This window comes from Tachyglossus aculeatus, chromosome X3 (assembly GCF_015852505.1).
Source record: "Tachyglossus aculeatus isolate mTacAcu1 chromosome X3, mTacAcu1.pri, whole genome shotgun sequence".
Classification (NCBI taxonomy): Eukaryota; Metazoa; Chordata; class Mammalia; order Monotremata; family Tachyglossidae; genus Tachyglossus; species Tachyglossus aculeatus.
Window position 1 is genome coordinate 34,417,501 of NC_052099.1, and position 19,163 is coordinate 34,436,663.

Sequence of the window (19,163 nt, forward strand, 5' to 3'; positions counted from 1 at the left end):
GTGGCGGTTTGGCGGGTGTTTGCGGGAAGGGTAGGGTGGGAAGCAGAGAAGCAGCATGGCACAGTGGAAAGAGCACGGGCTTCGGAGTCAGAGGTCATGGGTTCAAATCCCGGCTCCGCCAATTGCCAGCTGTGTGACTTTGGGCAAGTCACTTAACTTCTCTGTGCCTCAGTGACCTCATCTGTAAAATGGGGATTACGACTGTGAGCCCCCCATGGGACAACCTGATGACCTTGTAACCTCCCCAGTGCTTAAGAACAGTGCTTTGCACATAGTAAGCGCTTAATAAATGCCATCATTATTATTATTATTACAGGATGGAGAAAGCAAGGGGTGACAGTGGGGGGAAGAGATGCTAACGTCGAACAATGGTTCGTGGAGGGTTGGGGCAGACTGCAGGAAGGGAGGCTGGTCTGACCCTCGGTCTTGGCACCTCCCCCTTCCTCTGCCGTCTCCCCCAGGGACGGGGTGTGTGCTTCCTGACCACTGGCCTTTCCAATCAATCAGCCCATCGCTCAGTCGTATTTACTGCGCGCTGACCATCTTTCCCTCCCTCCTCCACAGACAACACGGCCCGAGTCCTCACCCGGAGGTCCGGGTTCAGGCAGCTGGAGCAGAAGACCTTTCAGCTGCCGATCCTGGTGGCGGACGGCGGACGGCCCCCGCTGAGCGGTACGGGCACGCTGACGGTCCACGTGTGCAGCTGCGACGACCACGGTGACGTGCTGTCCTGTGACGCCGAGGCCCTGGGCCTGCCCGCCAGCCTGAGCCGGAGTGCTCTCATTGCCGTCCTAGCCTGCGTCTTTGTGCTCTTAGGTAAGACGGGGCACTCCCAAACAGTGCCCAGACAGCCACACACCCAGCTCAAACTGTGCCCGGGCAACCACACGCCCAGGACGGTTTCCCCAAACCCGGCCTCACGGCGTTTTGTGGGCACTGGGAGTGTACAGAGCACTATACTGGGCACCGGCTGTGTGCAACAGCCCTGTCCTGAGCTCCTGCTGTGTGCAAAGCGCTGTCCTGGGCACCGGCTGTATCCAGAGCGATGCCTCAGGTGCAGAATGCTGTACTGGCTGTGTACCATCTCTAGCACATACCCAGGAAAGCACTTTACACACAGTTGGTGCTCCCAAAATACTATTAATTGATCAACTGATTGGTAAGGATGACTTTCGCAGACGTGGTTGTCTAAGAAACCTTCACCGTTTTTTTTTTTTTCCCTCCACCCGCCCCCCGGCTCTTTCTAGTCTTCAAACTAGGGTTCACTACTCAAGCAGAGAAGCAGCGTGGCTCGTTGGCAAGAGCCCGGGCTTGCAAGTCAGAGGACATGGGTTCAGATCCCGGCTCCACCACGTACCAGCTGGGTGACTTTGGGCAAGTCACTTCACTTCTGTGGGCCTCAGCTACCTCATCTGGCAAATGGGGATTAAGACTGGGAGCCCGCTGTTGGGTAGGGACCGTCTCTATATGCTGCCAACTTGTACTTCCCAAGCGCTTAGTACAGTGCTCTGCACACAGTAAGCGCTCAATAAACACGACTGAATGAATGAATGAATATGGAGTAGACAGATCTGCTATGAACACACATTATGCCCCGTTTCAGTAAGTGTAACCAGATGCTGCCAACGAATCCGACGTCACTTTGACAGGTGAACACATCGGGATTTTGTCTCCTGACTTAACAGCTCGAGCGAGCGTGGGGGGCAGTTTGGGGGTCCCGGGTGATGAGGCCCCAGGGAGACGCTCAAGTAAATGAGTGACAGATTCAGGAGAGGCGGCAGGGTCCTGTAATTCCCGCTTGTCGCCACAGGGTGGCCCCACAGACGCTTCTAATAATAATAATAATAATAATAATAATGGTATTTGTTAGTAATAATAATAATGATGGCATTTGTTAAGCGCTTACTATGTGCAAAGCACTGTTCTAAGCGCTGGGGGGATACAAGGTGATCAGGTTGTCCCACAGGGGGCTCACAGTCTTAATCCCCATTTTACAGATGAGGTAACTGAGGCACAGAGCAGTTAAGTGACTTGCCCAAAGTCACATAGCCTGTAAGTGGTGGAGCTGGGATTTGAACCCATGACCTCTGACTCCAAAGCCCCTGCTCTTTTCCACTGAGCCACGCCGCTTCTCTAAGTGCTTACTATGTGCAAAGCACTGTTCTAAGCGCTGGGGGAGGATACAATGTCAAGTTGTCCCACGTGGGGCTCACAGCCGTAATCCCCATTTTTACAGATGAGGTAACTGAGGCTCAGAGAAGTGAAGTGACTTGCCCAAGGTCACACAGCAGACTTGTGGTGGAGCCGGGATTCGAACCCATGACCTCTGACTCCAAAGCCCGGGCTCTTTCCAATGAGCCACTCTGCTTCTCCTGCATGGCCCCTGTTAGATAGATGGGAGGCTATCACACCTCTTGCTGTTCCTGAAGGAGCCCCACCTCGGCCTGGCCCCGGCAGCCACCTCCCGGGCAGGGAGGGCTACCAGAAGTGATGGCCCTCGTCTCTGACACGACCAGCTGGAGCCAGCCCTCCACGAGCAGGCTGCTAGGGATGCCGCGGGACGGGGTGGGAAAAGGGACCGTAACAAACCCTAACAGGGGAAGGCAATCTGGTCCCCCGGAAAGAATACAGGGCCGGGAGGCAGGAGGACCTGGGTTCTCAGCCCTGCTCCACCACTTGTCTGCTGTGTGACCTTGGACTGTGTCCAACCTGGTTAGCTTGTATCTACCCCAGCGCTGAGAAAAATGCCTGGCTTAACAAATACTATTAAAAAAACCACATGAGGACATAGGCCCGTATTCCTCTTGATGGACCCCTCTCACTATGAAGGTAGTTCTCCCCGCCCACATTCCCCCAGTCAGCGCTCGGGTCTCAGTTTCCCATCCAGATCCCAGGCAGGTGAGAGAGAAATGCAACGGTCTGCTCCTGCTGCTGCCCATCCGGTGCCCGCCAGCTCCCAAGACGGGCTCGCCCCACCCATCATCATCATTATTAATCGTATTTATTGAGCGCTTACTGTGTGCAGAGCACTGTACTAAGCGCTTGGACACCCACAGAGCGGGGAAGTGGCAGGGCCCCAGGGCTGGGAGTCAGAAGGCGCAAGGCCTAGCAGCTGGCCTGCCCCAGCCTGCTAGGTGAGCCCGGGAGAGGCACTTTACCTTGCTGGGCCTCAGTTTCCTCCTCTGTAAAATGGAGTTAAGATTCCCGATCGCTCTCCCCTCCCTTTTAGACCGTGAGCCCCGACTGGGACGGGGATCGTGACCTATCTGGTCACCCCACTCCTCACTTCAACATTCATCCCGGCGTCGGGCTCCCTCCCTCCCCTCCGGCCAGGTGGCCCGTAACCCCGCTCCCGGCCCACCTGTGGCTGAGTCCCGGTCCCTCTGGCTCGACACAGCTCTGGTGCTCGTGGTCCTGTCCTGGAGGCGGCGGCGGAAGCGGCCCTGCGTGCCGGACGACGAGGAGAACGTCCACGAGAACATCGTGCGCTACGACGACGAAGGGGGCGGCGAGGAGGACACAGAGGCCTTCGACATCGCCGCCATGTGGAACCCCCGGGAGGCCCGGGCGGCGGGGGGGTTGGTGGGTGGGCGCGGGGACCCGTTGCCCGAGATAGCCAGCCTGTCTGGGCAGGTGGCCTGGGGCGGGGGCGGCGTGCAGGGCTACGTGCTGGCCAAGCTCCACGAGGCCGACACCGACCTCTGGGCTCCCCCCTTCGACTCGCTCCAGACCTACGTGTTCGAGGGGGCCGGCTCGGTGGCCCAGTCCCTCAGCTCGCTGCACTCGGCCGCCGGCTCCGACTCGGACCAGAGCTTCGACTTCCTGACGGGCTGGGGCCCGCCCTTCCAGAAGCTGGCCGTCATGTACGGGGTCTCCGAGGCCCGGGGGCCCCCGTGGTAGCCAGTGTGGGATTCTCCTCCTCCTTTGAGGCTGCCAGGAATCGAGGGGTCGCCGCCACCCCCCGAGAAGCGGGAGCAAGCTGAGGATGAAGTGTGTACGTGGGGGTCGGGGATCCCACATGTGGCTGAAGGAAGCAAGCCCGGGGGGAGGCCTTCCAGGGGTGGGGGTTTCAGCAGCCAGCACGAGAGCCTGAGCCCCGAGGTGGGCTTCCTCCTGACAGAAGCCATCACCCGGCTGGAAGGAAGAGCTCCAGGCCTCAGGCCTCAACCGTGGTTTCTCGGTTTGGGGGGTGGGAAGGGGAGTGGGGGGACGAAGGGACCAGCTTCCGCTTCTAATTTGACTCGATTCCCTCCGAGGGAACGAGCAGGCAGATTGGACAGCACAGAGGCAACCCGACAGGCCGCTCGGGCCTGGGAAGCCAGGCCATCTCTTCACCCTGGAGGGCCGAGGTTTAGGAGCTTGGGGAGGACCTTGCATGGGGAGGGGCGGGAGAGGGGGTCAGGGAGAAAGAGGGAGAGGGGCACCACCTCAACTCTGCCGCACTTGAGTCTAATGGTGGGACCTCGAATCATGGATGCTACTACTAATATAGCTCGACGACCTTAGCCTGCGTGGATCCTCCCCTCAGCTCTGCGGCCGGGGCCACTGCTAAATTTTAATCGCTCAGAAAGAAACCGGAGAAATCGGCCTCTTTGGCACTGTAGTGGTCTCTTCTGCCTGCCAAGCACAGAGATCAGCTGCTACTCCACAAAAGCAAGGGTCTCTGTAGGCTCTGCCCGGGGGTCAGCGGCTTCCTTACCCCAGCTGGGAGGGCCAAGCCATGTTTACATTTGGTGGACAGCCTGCCCGAACAGACACGGCGTTCTGGAAGAAAAAGGATATGAGAAAATGACATGTATAAGTTTTGTAAATTTGTTAATAATTTTGGTAATAAATATGATGTACCGCGCCTCAGGCCCTCACACCTCCCTTTAATACAACTTAAACTGTGGGGAAGGTCTGGAGGGAAGTGACCGGGCAGTTAAGGGTGCGAGGTCTGATGGGCCATCGGCCACCAGCAAGGCAGAGAAGCTCGAAGGCAAAGACCTTGAAAGCAGGCATCTGCTGGGTGCAGAGCACTGGGAACAGTAAAGAGCTGGAAGCGACACGAATCCCGACCTCGAGGAGCTGAGCATCAATTCGGAGAACTCAGGGGGTCATCTGAGGGCACCAAATGGAGTCACGGAGGGGTCTCTGGGGTTACATAAAGTCACTGGAGGTGACTGATGATCCAACTGCCTATTTAACCACTCTCTGAACACTCCTCTACAGTTCAGCAATTTCAGAGAACGCAGCAGGCTCAGCAGAGGACATGGAATGCGGTCCTGGAGGGGTCAGTGGATTCACAGCAAGTTCATTTGGATCAAATTAGACACTTTTCCAGTGATCTGGACACTAGAGAACACTAGAGGTAGACAAGGCAATCCCTGCCCTCCAACATCTTACAATATAAGGAGAGAGGCATACTAAAGAATTTACAGATGGGAGGAAAAAGAGCACGGAAAGATGGTAAGTGTTCAAATAGTGGCATCTATAAAACAAAGCTTCTGGGGGCATCTGTGAATACATAGATGCTGAAGTGGCACATAACTGCCCGGGGAGGGGAGGGGGCGGTGGGATTTCAGAGGACTCAAATGGGGAGCACTGAGGGCTGGTGATCTGGCAGGGGGAGGAAGACCTAGGCAGGAAAAAGGGCATGAGCATGGAGGTGGGAAGGTTGAGAACAAGATACCTTGAGAAGACTAGCTTGGAAGAAATGAAGAGTGCAAGCTGTGGTGTAGGGGGAGAAGACAGGGGATAAGTAATCAATCAGTCAATCAATCAATCATATTCATTAAGCACTTACTGTGTGAAGTGCATAGGAAAGTAAAATATAACAGAGTTGATAGGCATGTTCCCTGCCCACAATGAGCTTACAGACTAGAGGGAAGGAGTAGGAGGAAGAGAGCCTCATGGAGTATCTAAAAGCCAATGGACTGGAGTTTCTGTTGGGAGTTAAGAGGAATAGGTTTTTGAGGAGAGGAGCTGTGCTCAGAATGAAGATTTAAGAAAATGATCCAGGCAGCAGAGTTAAGTATGAGCTGGAGATAGAGAAGCTGGAGAAAGGGAGATCAGCGAAGAGGCTAATACAGTAAACCCTCAATAAATATGACTGAATGAATAATACAGCCATCTAGTCAGCTAGAGTGAGCATCTGGACCAGTAGGATGGTTGCTTGGATCATTTCCCGTCTGTAATTTATTTTAAGGTCTGTCTGCCCCTCGAGACTGTGGGCAAAAATCACGTCTCCCAACTCTAGAATATTGTACTCTCCTAAGTGGTTAGTACCTAGCGCTTAGAACAGGGCTTGGCACACAGTAAGAGCGAGCTTAACAAATACCATAATTATTACTACAGGGCTCGGCACACAGTAAGTGCTCAATAAATATCATCGATTGACTAGATGGAGAGGGAAGGGTAGCTCTGGGAAGTTTTGGGAGAAGGGAAATTCATCGGGACGGCTCGGCAACATCCATCCTGGGCTGGAGGTGGCACTGCGGCCTTGGCTTTCGGAGCGAAGCCAGGGCCCAGGCCACCAACGAGGCCTCCAGCAGCCAGAGCCGGGGAGGCTGTCCGACTCGGTCCTTAGCCACAAGACATTTATTTATTTGTTTCCAAACACGAGGGAATGTTTTCCCCCTTGGGGACGGAAGCCTTAAACACTAAACAGGCAACAGTGCTCTGTCACCAAACACTGAAACTTGGGCTCTCCCTGCTGCCACGCTCTGGGGCCCGGGGACCGGGGCGGCCCGCAGAGACCCAGGAAAACTGTGTCTTCTGCCTGGGGAGATGTCATTTTGCCACCAGAGAAGAAAAGCCACCTGCACGGGAGGTGGTAGGCGCTCAGCAAACACTCCTGATTGACTAAATAGGCCTGCATGATAGACAAAAACACACAGCAAGCGCCCAGAACCACACTCTGCCCACCCAGAACTGCACTCTGCACATGGCAGACACGCACAACTATACTCTGCTTGCCCAAGGCCAAACCCTGCACACAACCGCACTCTGCCCGCCCCCCTCACCACCACGGTCACACTCTGCACACAAGAATGATGCCCTCTCTAACGAGCTATGGCAGAATGAGCGCTCACTGTGTGCAAAGCACTGTACTAGGAGATAATCCCTTGCCCACACCGGGTTTACAGCCCTGAAGGGGGGAGACAGACATCAAAACAAGTAAACAGGCATCAATATAAATAAATAGAATTACAGATATGTGGTGCTGTGGAGGGGGTAGGGGAAAGGGAGCGAGTTGGGGAAACGGGGAGGGGAGGGAGAGCTGAGGAAAAGTGAGGCTTAGTCTGGGAAGGCCTCTTGGAGGAGGTGAGCCTTCAGTGGGGCTTTGAAGTGGGGAAGTGTGGTTGTTTGGCGGAGTTGAGGAGGGAGGGCATTCCAGGCCAGAAGTAGGATGTGGTCCAGGGGTCGGCAGTGCGACAGGTGAGAACGAGGCACCGTGAGAAGGTTGGAGAAGGAGAGAAGGGAGGTGAGGTAAGAGGGGGCAAGGTGATGGAGAGCTTTGAAGCCAATAGTGAGGAGTTTTGCTTGATAAGGAGGTTGAGAGGCAACGACTGGAGATTTTTTAGGAGGGTGGGTGACTTGCCCAGAACGTTTCTGTAGAAAGATATCCAGGCAGCAGAGTGAAGTATGGGCTGAAGTGGGGAGAGACAGGAGGTTGGGAGGTCAGAAAGGAGGCTGATGCTGTAATCCAGTCGGGATACGATGAATTATTGTATTAATATGGTAGTGGTTTGGATGGAGAGGAAAGGGCAGATCTTGGTGATGTTGTGAAGGTGAGACCGGCAGGCATTAGTGATGGATTGGATATGTGGAGTGAATGAGAGAGCAGAGTCAAGGATGACACCAAGGTTGCGGGCTGGTGAGACAGGAAGGATGACTGTGCCGTCCAAAGTGACAGGAATGTCAGGGAGAGGACAGGCTTTGGGAGGGAAGATAAGGAGCTCCGTCTTGGACATGTTGAGTTTTAGGTGGCGGGACAACATCCAAGTAGAGATGTCCTGAAGGCAGGAGGAGATGTGAGCCTGGAGGGAGAGAGAACAGGGGAAGAGATGTAGATTTGGGTATCATCCATATAGAGATGATTGTTGAAGCCATGGGAGCAAATGAGTTCACCAAGGGAGCGAATGTAGATGGAGAATAGAAGGAGACCAAGAACTGACCCTTGAGGAACCCCTACACTTAGGGGGTGGGAGGGAGAGGAGGAGCCCACGAAGGAGACTGAGAATAAACGGCCAGAGAGATAAGAGGAAAACCAGGAGAGGACAGAGTCAGTGAAGCCAAGGTTGGATAACATGTTGAGAAGAGGACGGTCAACAATGTCGAAGGCAGCTGAGAGGTCAAGGAGGATTAGGATGGAGTACGAGCCGTTGGATTTGGCAAGAAGGAGGTCATTGGTGTCCTTTGAGAGGGCGGTTTCAGTGGAGTGGAGGGGGCGGAAGCCAGATTGGAGCGGGTCCAGGAGAGAATTGGAGGAGAGGAATTTGAGGCAGCGAATGTAGACAACTCACTCCAGGAGTTTGGAAAGGAAGGGTTGGACACAATCCTTGCCCCACATGGGGCTCACCTAATCCCCAGTTTACAGATGAGGTAACTGAGGCACAGAGAAGTGAAGTGACTTTCCCAAGATCACACAGCAGATATACGGCAGAGCCGGGATTAGAACCACAGGGCCTGGCACATAGTATGGGCATACCAAATACCCTAAGAAAAAGCGGTCCCTTCCTCCCTAGCCCTGTTATTACGGAGGGCCCCACTTCCTTCCCCCCCCCGGCCACTCTGGCCCTGCTTGTGTTTCTAACCTACCAGTGACACCTGCAACCTAGCTCACAAGAGCTGACAATGCATGGACACAAGCCACATAGTCCCCCAACTGTGTGTTGTGTATACGAATCTGAGTTGTTATGGTTGACAGCTACAATATTATGGGCTCCAGGCTAGGATACAAAGGAGAATTGTTAGGGTGACCCCAGAGTACTCTAATCTAATCCTGTCCACGGAAAACTTGTCCGTCTCTGGAGACACTAGTTTGAGTCACAGAAGGGGAGAATGGGGAGTGGAGAGAGATCATCATCAACAATCGTATTTATTGAGTGCTTACTGTGTGCAGAGAACACAGAGATGCGAAGTGATGCCCATGGGGCTCCCAGAATGCGGTAGGGCCCAAGGTGAAGGCTCAGTAAATTCTACTGACGATGATGATGATCAACAATCTCACACAGGGAGAAAGAGACAATCAAGCAAACAGAAGATTTCAAGGCCAAAAGCTTTGGCATTGCTATCCTTATGAATCAGGCCCCCTCTGAAACATGGCCTCAGACCACAACCCGGAAACGCAGTGCAATCTCTCAAGACCTGGGTTCGCCCTTACACACACACGTAGACACACACACGATTACAGAGGTGCGGTCTTTTCCAGGGCGGGGAGAGGCCAGTCTCGGCAGGTCCTCTGACCTTTAGAATCCTTCCAGAAACACAAAGTGATGGCATCAGCACTTTCTGCATCCCTGGGCCCTCAGGGACCTTTGGACGGGAAGGAGCACACCACAGGACTCTGCCCGTCACATCCACAAATGCCAGGAGAACCAAGCACTAAACACCACGGTGGTCCTGGTCACGAGAGGATGTCAGCAGGGGCTCGTAGCTTCTCAGCATCAAGGGACGGTGGGAGTTGGGGAGAGAATAGGGCCCTGAAATTTAAATATTAACCTGGTCGAGAATGAACCCCGTCCAGCGGGAACGTTGTCAGCTGGGAAACCGACTCCAATCTCTGGGAGAGAAATGAAAGTCTGAGGATTTGTGTTGTTGTGGGATCATTAAACATAGAAGCCACAGTCTCCATCCTCTCACCGGGCCTGGAGTCCCCTCCCTCCCAAATCCCACCGGCTCATGGCCCATGCCACATTCAAAGCCACATAAAATTCCACCTCCCCCGATTAAGTCTGAGCACCATAAGCCTTATGACCCCAACGGCCAGCTGTAGCATTTAGGTACTTAGAGCTTCGTCCCTTTTGTATATACATTTATTCCACTGTGGGCTCAATCATTTATTTTGACTATTTGTAAGTATTTTTATGTCTGTCTCTTCCATTAGACTATGAGCTCCTCGTGGCAGAGAATGTGTTCCATCTGTTTTATCTTTTCAAAGCCCTTAGTATACTGCATTGCACCCAGGGAACTTGCAATAAATGGTATTTACCACACTATCAAAGCCTATAGGGCTGGGAAACAGGAGACCCAGGCTCTCATCCCAGCTCTGCCCTGGCCTGCTGTGTGACTTCGGGAAAGTCACTTGGCCTTTCTAAGCAACCGTTTCCTCAGCTGCAAAATGGGAGAGAGGGTGCCCACTCTCCCTCCCTCTTAGATGGTGAGCCCTGGGCAGAGGGAAAGGGACTATGTCCAGTCTGATTATCACGCACCTAAACCAGTGCTCAGCAGCAAGCTCAGTACACAGTAGACCTGTAGCAAATACCAAGTATCATGGAGTAGTTGTATGTAGAGAGGGAGGGGAAGTCATCAAAGAGGTGCAAGGTCAAGTCACTTAAATGTTCCCTTCATCTCTTTTCCTTTGACTTGGAATGAACATAGACAAAATCAAAACTTATGACACGTCCCTGATGGCTGTTGGCATGATGTAACTCTACTCCCTGATTTAAAAAAAGATAGAGCATTTTTATTTTGAAAGCATTTTCAAGGTAAAGTCCTTCTTGTCAATCAATCAATCGTATTTGAGTGTTTACTGTGTGCAGAGCACTGTACTAAGCGCTTGGAAAGTACAAGTTGGCAACATATATGTTGTCCTCACAACATGTTCCCTGTGAGGCAAAGGCAGGTATTATTATTATCCCCCATTTTTGCAGATGAAGAAACTAAAGCTTGGAGAGGTTAAGTGACTTGCCTCAAGCCCCCCAGCATGGAGAGCTGGAACTAGGACCCCGGGGTTTCTCCGACACCCGCGCTCGGTTCACTGGCTCTGCAAGACCCCCCTCGGGTGCCCGCAGGATGATACGCTTCACTTGGGGAACAGCAATTAAGTGCTGTGTTAAATCCATGTAGCAAAGTCAAAACTACACTTCGGTTACTCATTACTCCGCTGCCCCTGCAGCGTGAGCAGGGCCCTTGGCCAAGGGACAGTGGCCTGATTCCCTCAAGGACCCATGGGGCTTTTCATCAATGTGGGGTCCCAGGGGACGGCAACGGGCCACGCAAACAGAGATTCAGGAGGATGACCGTAAACTGTAATGCTGTACTCTCCCAAGTGCTTAGTACAGTTCTCTGCACATGGTTAAGCGCTCGGTAAATACAACTGATTGACTGTGGCCGAGCCAGCTTCTCGACCCACCCCTCGGAGGTGGTCCAGGTGATCAGGCTGCAGCCAGGGGCATCACCTTGCCGCCCCCGGGCCCTGGCCCCCTGGAAGAACAATCGGGGATGCAGGAGTGGGGAAGGGCATGCTGGGCAATCAATCAATCAATCAATCGTATTTATTGAGCACTTACTGTGTGCACAGCACTGTACTAAGCGCTTGGGAAGTACAAGTCGGCAAGGCCCGAGGGCCCCAGGGTTGCCCCATTGGTGGCAGACTCCCGCCAAGGGGTGTAAGGACCAGCACCCAGAGGCAAGACAGGACTGGAGGAAACATCCGGACTGCAATGTGAAAGCCCCCCACCCACAGAGAGCCCTTCGAACAGCAGTGGCTCTGAGCCGCCCATGGCCCCAGAGCAAAGCTTGCCCACCCTCCGGGACGGTAGGCGCAGTCAGTTGTGCCGACCTGGGGGGCTCCTCTGTCAATCTGGTGGGATGAAAAGTGGGAGTGGGACACACTGGGTCTGACTGCTGGCCCACCCAGCCCACCGACCCTCTCTGCATTCACCCCTCACATCCAAGCCGTCACCAAAACCTGCCGGTCTCAGCTCCGCAACATTGCCAAGATCCGCCCTTTCCTCTCCATCCAAACCGCTACCCTGCTAATTCAAGCTCTCATCCTATCCCGTCTGGACTACTGCACTAGCCTTCTCTCTGATCTCCCATCCTCGTGTCTCTCTCCACTTCAATCCATACTTCATGCTGCTGCCCGGATTATCTTTGTCCAGAAACGCTCTGGACATATTACTCCCCTCCTCAAAAACCTCCAATGGCTACCGATCAATCTGCGCATCAGGCAGAAACTCCTCACCCTGGGCTTCAAGGCTGTCCATCACCTCGCCCCCTCCTACCTCACCTCCCTCCTCTCCTTCTACTGCCCAGCCCGCACCCTCCGCTCCTCCACCGCTAATCTCCTCACTGTACCTCGCTCTCGCCTGTCCCGCCATCGACCCCCGGCCCACGTCATCCCCCGGGCCTGGAATGCCCTCCCTCTGCCCATCCGCCAAGCTAGCTCTCTTCCTCCCTTCAAGGCCCTGCTGAGAGCTCACCTCCTCCAGGAGGCCTTCCCAGACTGAGCCCCTTCTTTCCTCTCCCCCTCGTCCCCCTCTCCATCCCCCCGTTTTACCTCCTTCCCTTCCCCACAGCACCTGTATATATGTATATATGGTTGTACATATTTATTACTCTATTTATTTATTTATTTATTTATTTTACTTGTACATTTCTATCCTACTTATTTTATTTTGTTGGTATGTTTGGTTCTGTTCTCTGTCTCCCCCTTTTAGACTGTGAGCCCACTGTTGGGTAGGGACTGTCTCTATGTGATGCCAATTTGTACTTCCCAAGCGCTTAGTACAGTGCTCTGCACATAGTAAGCGCTCAATAAATACGATTGATTGATTGATTGATTGATTGCCTCCGGTGGCCCCCGGGGAGCATCCTGGACACCCTCCCTCCCTCCGTCAATCAATCAATCAATCAAACGTATTGATTGAGCGCTTACTGTGTGCAAAGCACTGTACTAAGTGCTTGGGAAGTACAAGTTGGCAACATATAGAGACAGTCCCTACCCAACAGTGGGCTCACAGTCTAAAAGGGGGCCGGGCCAGGCAAAAGCGTTTGCCCACGAGCACCCAGGGCTTCGCTCCACTCGTCCCCGGGTGTGTAGGCCAACAACAGGGGTGCACGTGGGGACACGCCCATGTACTTAACCACGAGGCCGGGATGGGCTCCTCCCTGGGCTTCCAGGCTGTCCATCACCTCGCCCCCTCCTACCTCACCTCCCTTCTCTCCTTCTACAGCCCACCCCGCACCCTCCGCTCCTCTGCTGCTAATCTCCTCACCGTACCTCATTCTCGCCTGTGCCGCCATCGACCCCCGGACCACGTCCTCCCCCGGGCCTGGAATGCCCTCCCTCTGCCCATCCGCCAAGCTAGCTCTCTTCCTCCCTTCAAGGCCCTACTGAGAGCTCACCTCCTCCAGGAGGCCTTCCCACACTGAGCCCCTTCCTTCCTCTCCCCCTCATCCCCCTCTCCATCCCCCCCATTTTACCTCCTTCCCTTCCCCACAGCACCTGTATATATGTATATATGTTTGTACATATTTATTACTCTATTTATTTATTTATCTTACTTGTACATATCTATTCTATTTATTTTATTTTGTTAGTATGTTTGGTTTTGTTCTCTGTCTCCCCCTTTTAGACTGTGAGCCCACTGTTGGGTAGGGACTGTCTTTATATGTTGCCAACTTGTACTTCCCAAGTGCTTAGTACAGTGCTCTGCACACAGTAAGCGCTCAATAAATGCTATTGATTGATTGATTGTCCAAAGCGGGAAGGAATCTCTCCATCACCTTACTCCCTCCTACCTCACCTTACTTCTCTCCTTCCACAACCCAGCTGGCGCACTTCACTCCTCTGGTGCCGCTAACCTTCTCACTGTAACTCAACCTCGCCTGTCTTTCATTCAGTCATAGTTATTGAGTGCTTACTGTGTGCAAAGCACTGTACTCAGTACTTTGGGAAGTACAATACAGCAACAGAGACAATCCCTGCCCACAACGGGCTCTGAGTCTAGAGGAGGTAGACAGGCATCAATATAAATAAATCAAATTATAGATATATACATATTTACATAGGTGCTCTGCACACAGTAAGTGCTCAATAAATACGATTGATGATGATAGTAGCAGAGAAGAGAAGCAGCATGGCTCAGTGGAAAGAGCACGGGTTTGGGAGTCAAAGGTCACGGGTTCAAATCCCGGCTCCACCAACTGCCAGCTGTGACTTTAGGCAGGTCGCAATAATAATAATAATAATAATGTTGGTATTTGTTAAGCGCTTACTATGTGCCAAGCACTGTTCTAAGCGCTGGGGTAGATACAAGGCCATCAGGTTGTCCCACATGGAACTCAGTTTTCACCCCCCATTTTACAGATGAGTGAACTGAGGCACAGAGAAGTGACTTGCCCAAGGTCACACAGCAGACAAGTGGCGGAGCCAGGATTAGAACCCACGACCTCTGACTCCCAAGTTCTCTGGGGCCTCAGTTACCTCATCTGTAAAATGGGGATTAAGACTGCGAGCCCCGCATGGGACAACCTGCTCACCTTGTAGCCTCCTCAGCGCTTACAACAGGGCTTTGCACATAGTAAGCGCTTAACAAATACCAAAATTATTATTATAGTAATGGTTAACAAATACCAGGGTTGTTATTATTAAGTGAATGAATCCGGGCCCTCCCCTCTGTGAGGAGATCCGACGGCCCGTGCCCCTGCTCCTTCTCTGGCCCAAAGCCAGGCTTGTCGGCTGCCATGCTCCCCCTCAGGCCGTCCCCCTCCTAGGGGACGCCACGTGCGCACGCGCGTCGATCGCGGGCGGGCGCGCGGCCCTGGCGGCTGCCGGCTGTGCGCACGCGCGGCGGCTGTCGAAGCGCGCGGACGGCGCGAGCTGCCCGCTGTGCGCACGCGCGGCGGCTGTCGAAGCGCGCGGACGGCGCTAGCTGCCCGCTGTGCGCACGCGCGGCGGCTGTCAAAGCGCGCGGACGGCGCGAGCTGCCCGCTGTGCGCACGCGCGGCGGCTGTCGAAGCGCGCGGACGACGGCGCGAGCGCCCTCGTGCGGGGCGGGGCTTCCCCACACGGCTCACGGGCCCGAGGGACCGGCCCTCCGCACTCATTCATTCATTCATTCATTCATTCATTCATTCATTCATTCGTACTTATTGAGCGCTTACTGTGTGCAGAGCACTGGACTAAGCGCTTGGGAAGTCCAAGTTGGCAACATCTAGAGACGGTCCCTACCCAACAACGGGCTCACAGTCTAGAAGGGGGAGACAGACAACCCAAACAAAACACGTGGACAGGTGTCAAAATCGACAGAACAAATAGAATTAAAGCTATATTCATTCATTCATTCATTCATTCATTCATTCGTATTTATTGAGCGCTTACTGTGTGCAGAGCACTGGACTAAGCGCTTGGGAAGGACAAGTCGGCAACATCTAGAGACGGTCCCTACCCAACATCGGGCTCACAGTCTAGAAAGGGGAGACGGACAACCAAACAGAACATGTGGACAGGTGTCAAGATCGACAGAACAAATAGAATTAAAGCTATATTCATCCATTCATTCATTCAATTGTATTTATTGAGCGCTTACTGTGTGCAGAGCACTGGACTAAGCGCTTGGGAAGGACAAGTCGGCAACATCTAGAGACGGTCCCTACCCAACATCGGGCTCACAGTCTAGAAGGGGGAGACGGACAACCAAACAGAACATGTGGACAGGTGTCAAGATCGACAGAACAAATAGAATTAAAGCTATATTCATCCATTCATTCATTCAATTGTATTTATTGAGCGCTTACTGTGTGCAGAGCACTGGACTAAGCGCTTGGGAAGTACAAGTCGGCAACATATAGAGACGGTCCCTACCCAACAACAGGCTCACAGTCTAGAAGGGGGAGACAGACAACCAAACAAAACACGTGGACAGGTGTCAAAATCGACAGAACAAGTAGAATTAAAGCTATATTCATCCATTCATACATTCAATCGTATTTATTGAGCGCTTACTGTGTGCAGAGCACTGGACTAAGCACTTGGGAAGTACAAGTCGGCAACATCCAGAGACAGTCCCTACCCAAAAACGGGCTCACAATCTAGAAGGGGGAGACGGACAACCAAACAAAACACGTGGACCGGTGTCAAAATCGACAGAACAAATAGAATTAAAGCTATATTCATCCATTCATTCATTCAATCATACTTATTGAGCGTTTACTGTGTGCAGAGCACTGGACTAAGCGCTTGGGAAGTACAAGTCGGCAACATCTAGAGACGGTCCCTACCCAACGGTGGGCTCACGGTCTAGAAGGGGGAGACGGACAACAAAACAGAACATGTGGACAGGTGTCAAAATCGACAGAACAAAAAGAATTAAAGCTGTCTGCACATCATTAACAAAATAAAGAGAATAGTAAATGTGCACAAGTAAAATAAATAGAATGATAAATCTGTACAAATTATATGCAGGTGCTGTGGGGAGGGGAAGGAGGTAAGTAGGGGGGATGGGGAGGGGGGGAGGAAAAAGGGGTCTGAGTGTGGGAAGGCCTCCTGGAGGAGGTGAGCTCTCAGTAGGGCTTTGAAGGGAGGAAGAGAGCGAGCTTGGCGGATGGGCAGAGGGAGGGCATTCTGGGTCAGGGGTCGACGGCAGGACAAGTGAGAATGAGTGAGCCCGCTGTTGGGTAGGGACTGTCTCTATATGTTGCCAACTTGTACTTCCCAAGCGCTTAGTCCAGTGCTCTGCACACAGTAAGCGCTCAATAAATACGATTGAATGAATGAATGAATGAGGCACAGTGAGGAGGTTAGCGGCAGAGGAGCGGAGGGTCTTTATATATGTATACATGTACATATGTATATATGTTTGTACATATTTCTTACTCTACTTTACTTGTACATATCTATTCTATTTATTTTATTTTGTTAATATGTTTGGTTTTGTTCTCTGTCTCCCTCTCCTAGACTGTGAGCCCACTGTTGGGTAGGGATCATCTCTATATGTTGCCAACTTGTACTTCCCAAGCACTTAGTACAGTGCTTTGCACACAGTAAGTGCTCAATAAATACGATTGATTGATTGATTGATTGGGAAGGGGTCAGACTCAGACTCCGAACCAGCCTCGCCTGTAGAGCCAGGCGTCCAGTCCTGCCGTCTCCTGACTTGCAGTATAACTTCTCTGGGCTTCAATTTCTCCATCTGTAAAATGGCAATAAAATGCCTGTCTCTCCCTCCCTTTTAAACTGACTTCCATGTGGCACAGGAACTGCACCCAAGCTGATTAGCGTATACATTTGTACAGATTTATTACTCTATTTTACCTGTACATATTTACTATTCTCTTTATTTTGTTAATGGTGTGCATATAGCTATAATTATATTTGTTCTGACGATTTTGACACCTGTCTACATGTTTTGTTGTCTGCCTCCCCCCTCTAGACTGTGAGCCCATTGTTGGGTAGGGACCGTCTCTCTATGTTGCTGACTTGTACTTCCCAAGCGCTTAGTACAGTGCTCTGCACACAGGAAGCACTCAATAAATATGATTGAATGAATGAATGAATATCTATCCCAGCACACAGCATAGTGTTTGGCATAGAGTACTTATTAAATCACTACAATCATTTTAATATTAAATGGAAGAACTCACCTCCTTCCTGCCGTGCCCCCGCTGATGGAGCAATGGGAATGTGCCAGGCTTTTGTCTCATCCAAGGGTGCAGGGAACTCAGCCTGGAAATGAAAATGCAGATTTACAAACAGCTCGGGTTTTCCAGCAGCCCCTCCCCAACAGATCCCCACAGGCCCCCCCATCCTCCACCTTATCTCCATGACAACCAGACCTGCCATTAAATCCAGGGCCCTGTGGGTGGCTGGGTGGCAATGCAGAATCAGTGCTGCCTGGGCCCTACGCTTCCCTCTTGCCCAACCCCCGTGAGCCCAATCAATCAATCAATCAATCAATCAATCATATTCATTGAGCGCTTACTGTGTGCAGAGCACTGTACTAAGCACTTGGGAAGTACAAGTTGGCAACATATAGAGACAGTCCCCTACCCAACAGTGGGCTCACAGTCTAGAAGGGGGAGACAGAGAACAAAACCAAACATACTGACAAAATAAAATAAATAGAACAGATATGTACAACTAAAATAAATAAATAAATAGAGTAATAAATATGTATAAACATATATACATATATACAGGTGCTGTGGGGAAGGGAAGGAGGTAAGATGTGGGGGATGGAGAGGGGGACGAGGGGGAGAGGAAGGAAGGGGGCCCAGTGTGGGACGGGGACTGTGTCGGACCCAATTACCTTGTATCTACCCTAGGACTTCTTAGTACAGTGCCTGGCACGTAGTAAGTGCTTAGCAAATACTACAATTATTATTATTACTAGAACAGTGCTTTGCACATAGTAAGCGCTTAATAAATGTCATTATTATTATTATTACTCTAATTAGGTCAGAGCTGACGGGAGCTGTCAGGGCTCTTGGGATTCTAACTGTCAGAAACAGAGCAGCTCTTATGAGAGCCCATCAGGTCTCTGGCATGTGTTCCAAACACAGGGCCTGGGCCTTTGCTGGTCACATATCTATTCTATTTATTTTATTTTGTTAGTATGTTTGGTTTTGTTCTCTGTCTCCCCCTTTTAGACTGTGAGCCCACTGTTGGGTAGGGACTGTCTCTATATGTTGCCATCTTGTACTTCCCAAGCTCTGCACACAGTAAGTGCTCAATAAATACGATTGATTGATTGATTGATTGGGCAGGCACCAGTGACTTTTTAGACTGTGAGCCCACTGTTGGGTAGGGACTGTCTCTATATGTTGCCAATTTGTACTTCCCAAGCGCTTAGTACAGTGCTCTGCACATAGTAAGCGCTCAATAAATACGATTGATTGATTGATTGATTGTGGGGGTTTCCTCCCTCTCCCTCCTCCTGCAAGCCTAGAGCAGTCAGTCACAGGGCAGGCCAAGGGACAGGACAGTCTCCACCCAGCTCCCTCCATGGGCTTTGGCCCAGGCTTTCTACATCTTAAATGGCTTTGGGCGCTCAGTGGCATCGATATTCAGGAGGCACTACAATGGTGGCAACCCCACAGCATGATCCTGGCCTTGAGAAGGTTCCCAAACCATTGGAACGCTCCCCACGGCTCCGGATGGCCAGGGCACGGGGTGTCAGAGGTCCCAAGGGCTGTGAAGGAAAGCTGGTCTGCAGGGCCTCGTTTCTAGCCCT

The 19,163-nt window shown here is 52.1% G+C and overlaps 1 protein-coding gene across 2 annotated transcripts in view; it reads left to right on the plus strand.

Moving 5' to 3' along the window:
- CDH20 (cadherin 20) overlaps nucleotides 1-4,404 on the plus strand; it is a 49,673-nt gene extending 45,269 nt beyond the window's left edge. For both annotated transcript variants that reach the window (XM_038770400.1, XM_038770401.1), the window contains exons 12-13: nucleotides 565-816; nucleotides 3,398-4,404. In XM_038770400.1, coding sequence (XP_038626328.1) covers nucleotides 565-816; nucleotides 3,398-3,900 — 755 coding nt within the window. In that variant the 3' untranslated portion in view covers nucleotides 3,901-4,404. The remainder of the gene's footprint in view (nucleotides 1-564; nucleotides 817-3,397) is intronic.
- Nucleotides 4,405-19,163: the final 14,759 nt, after the last annotated feature.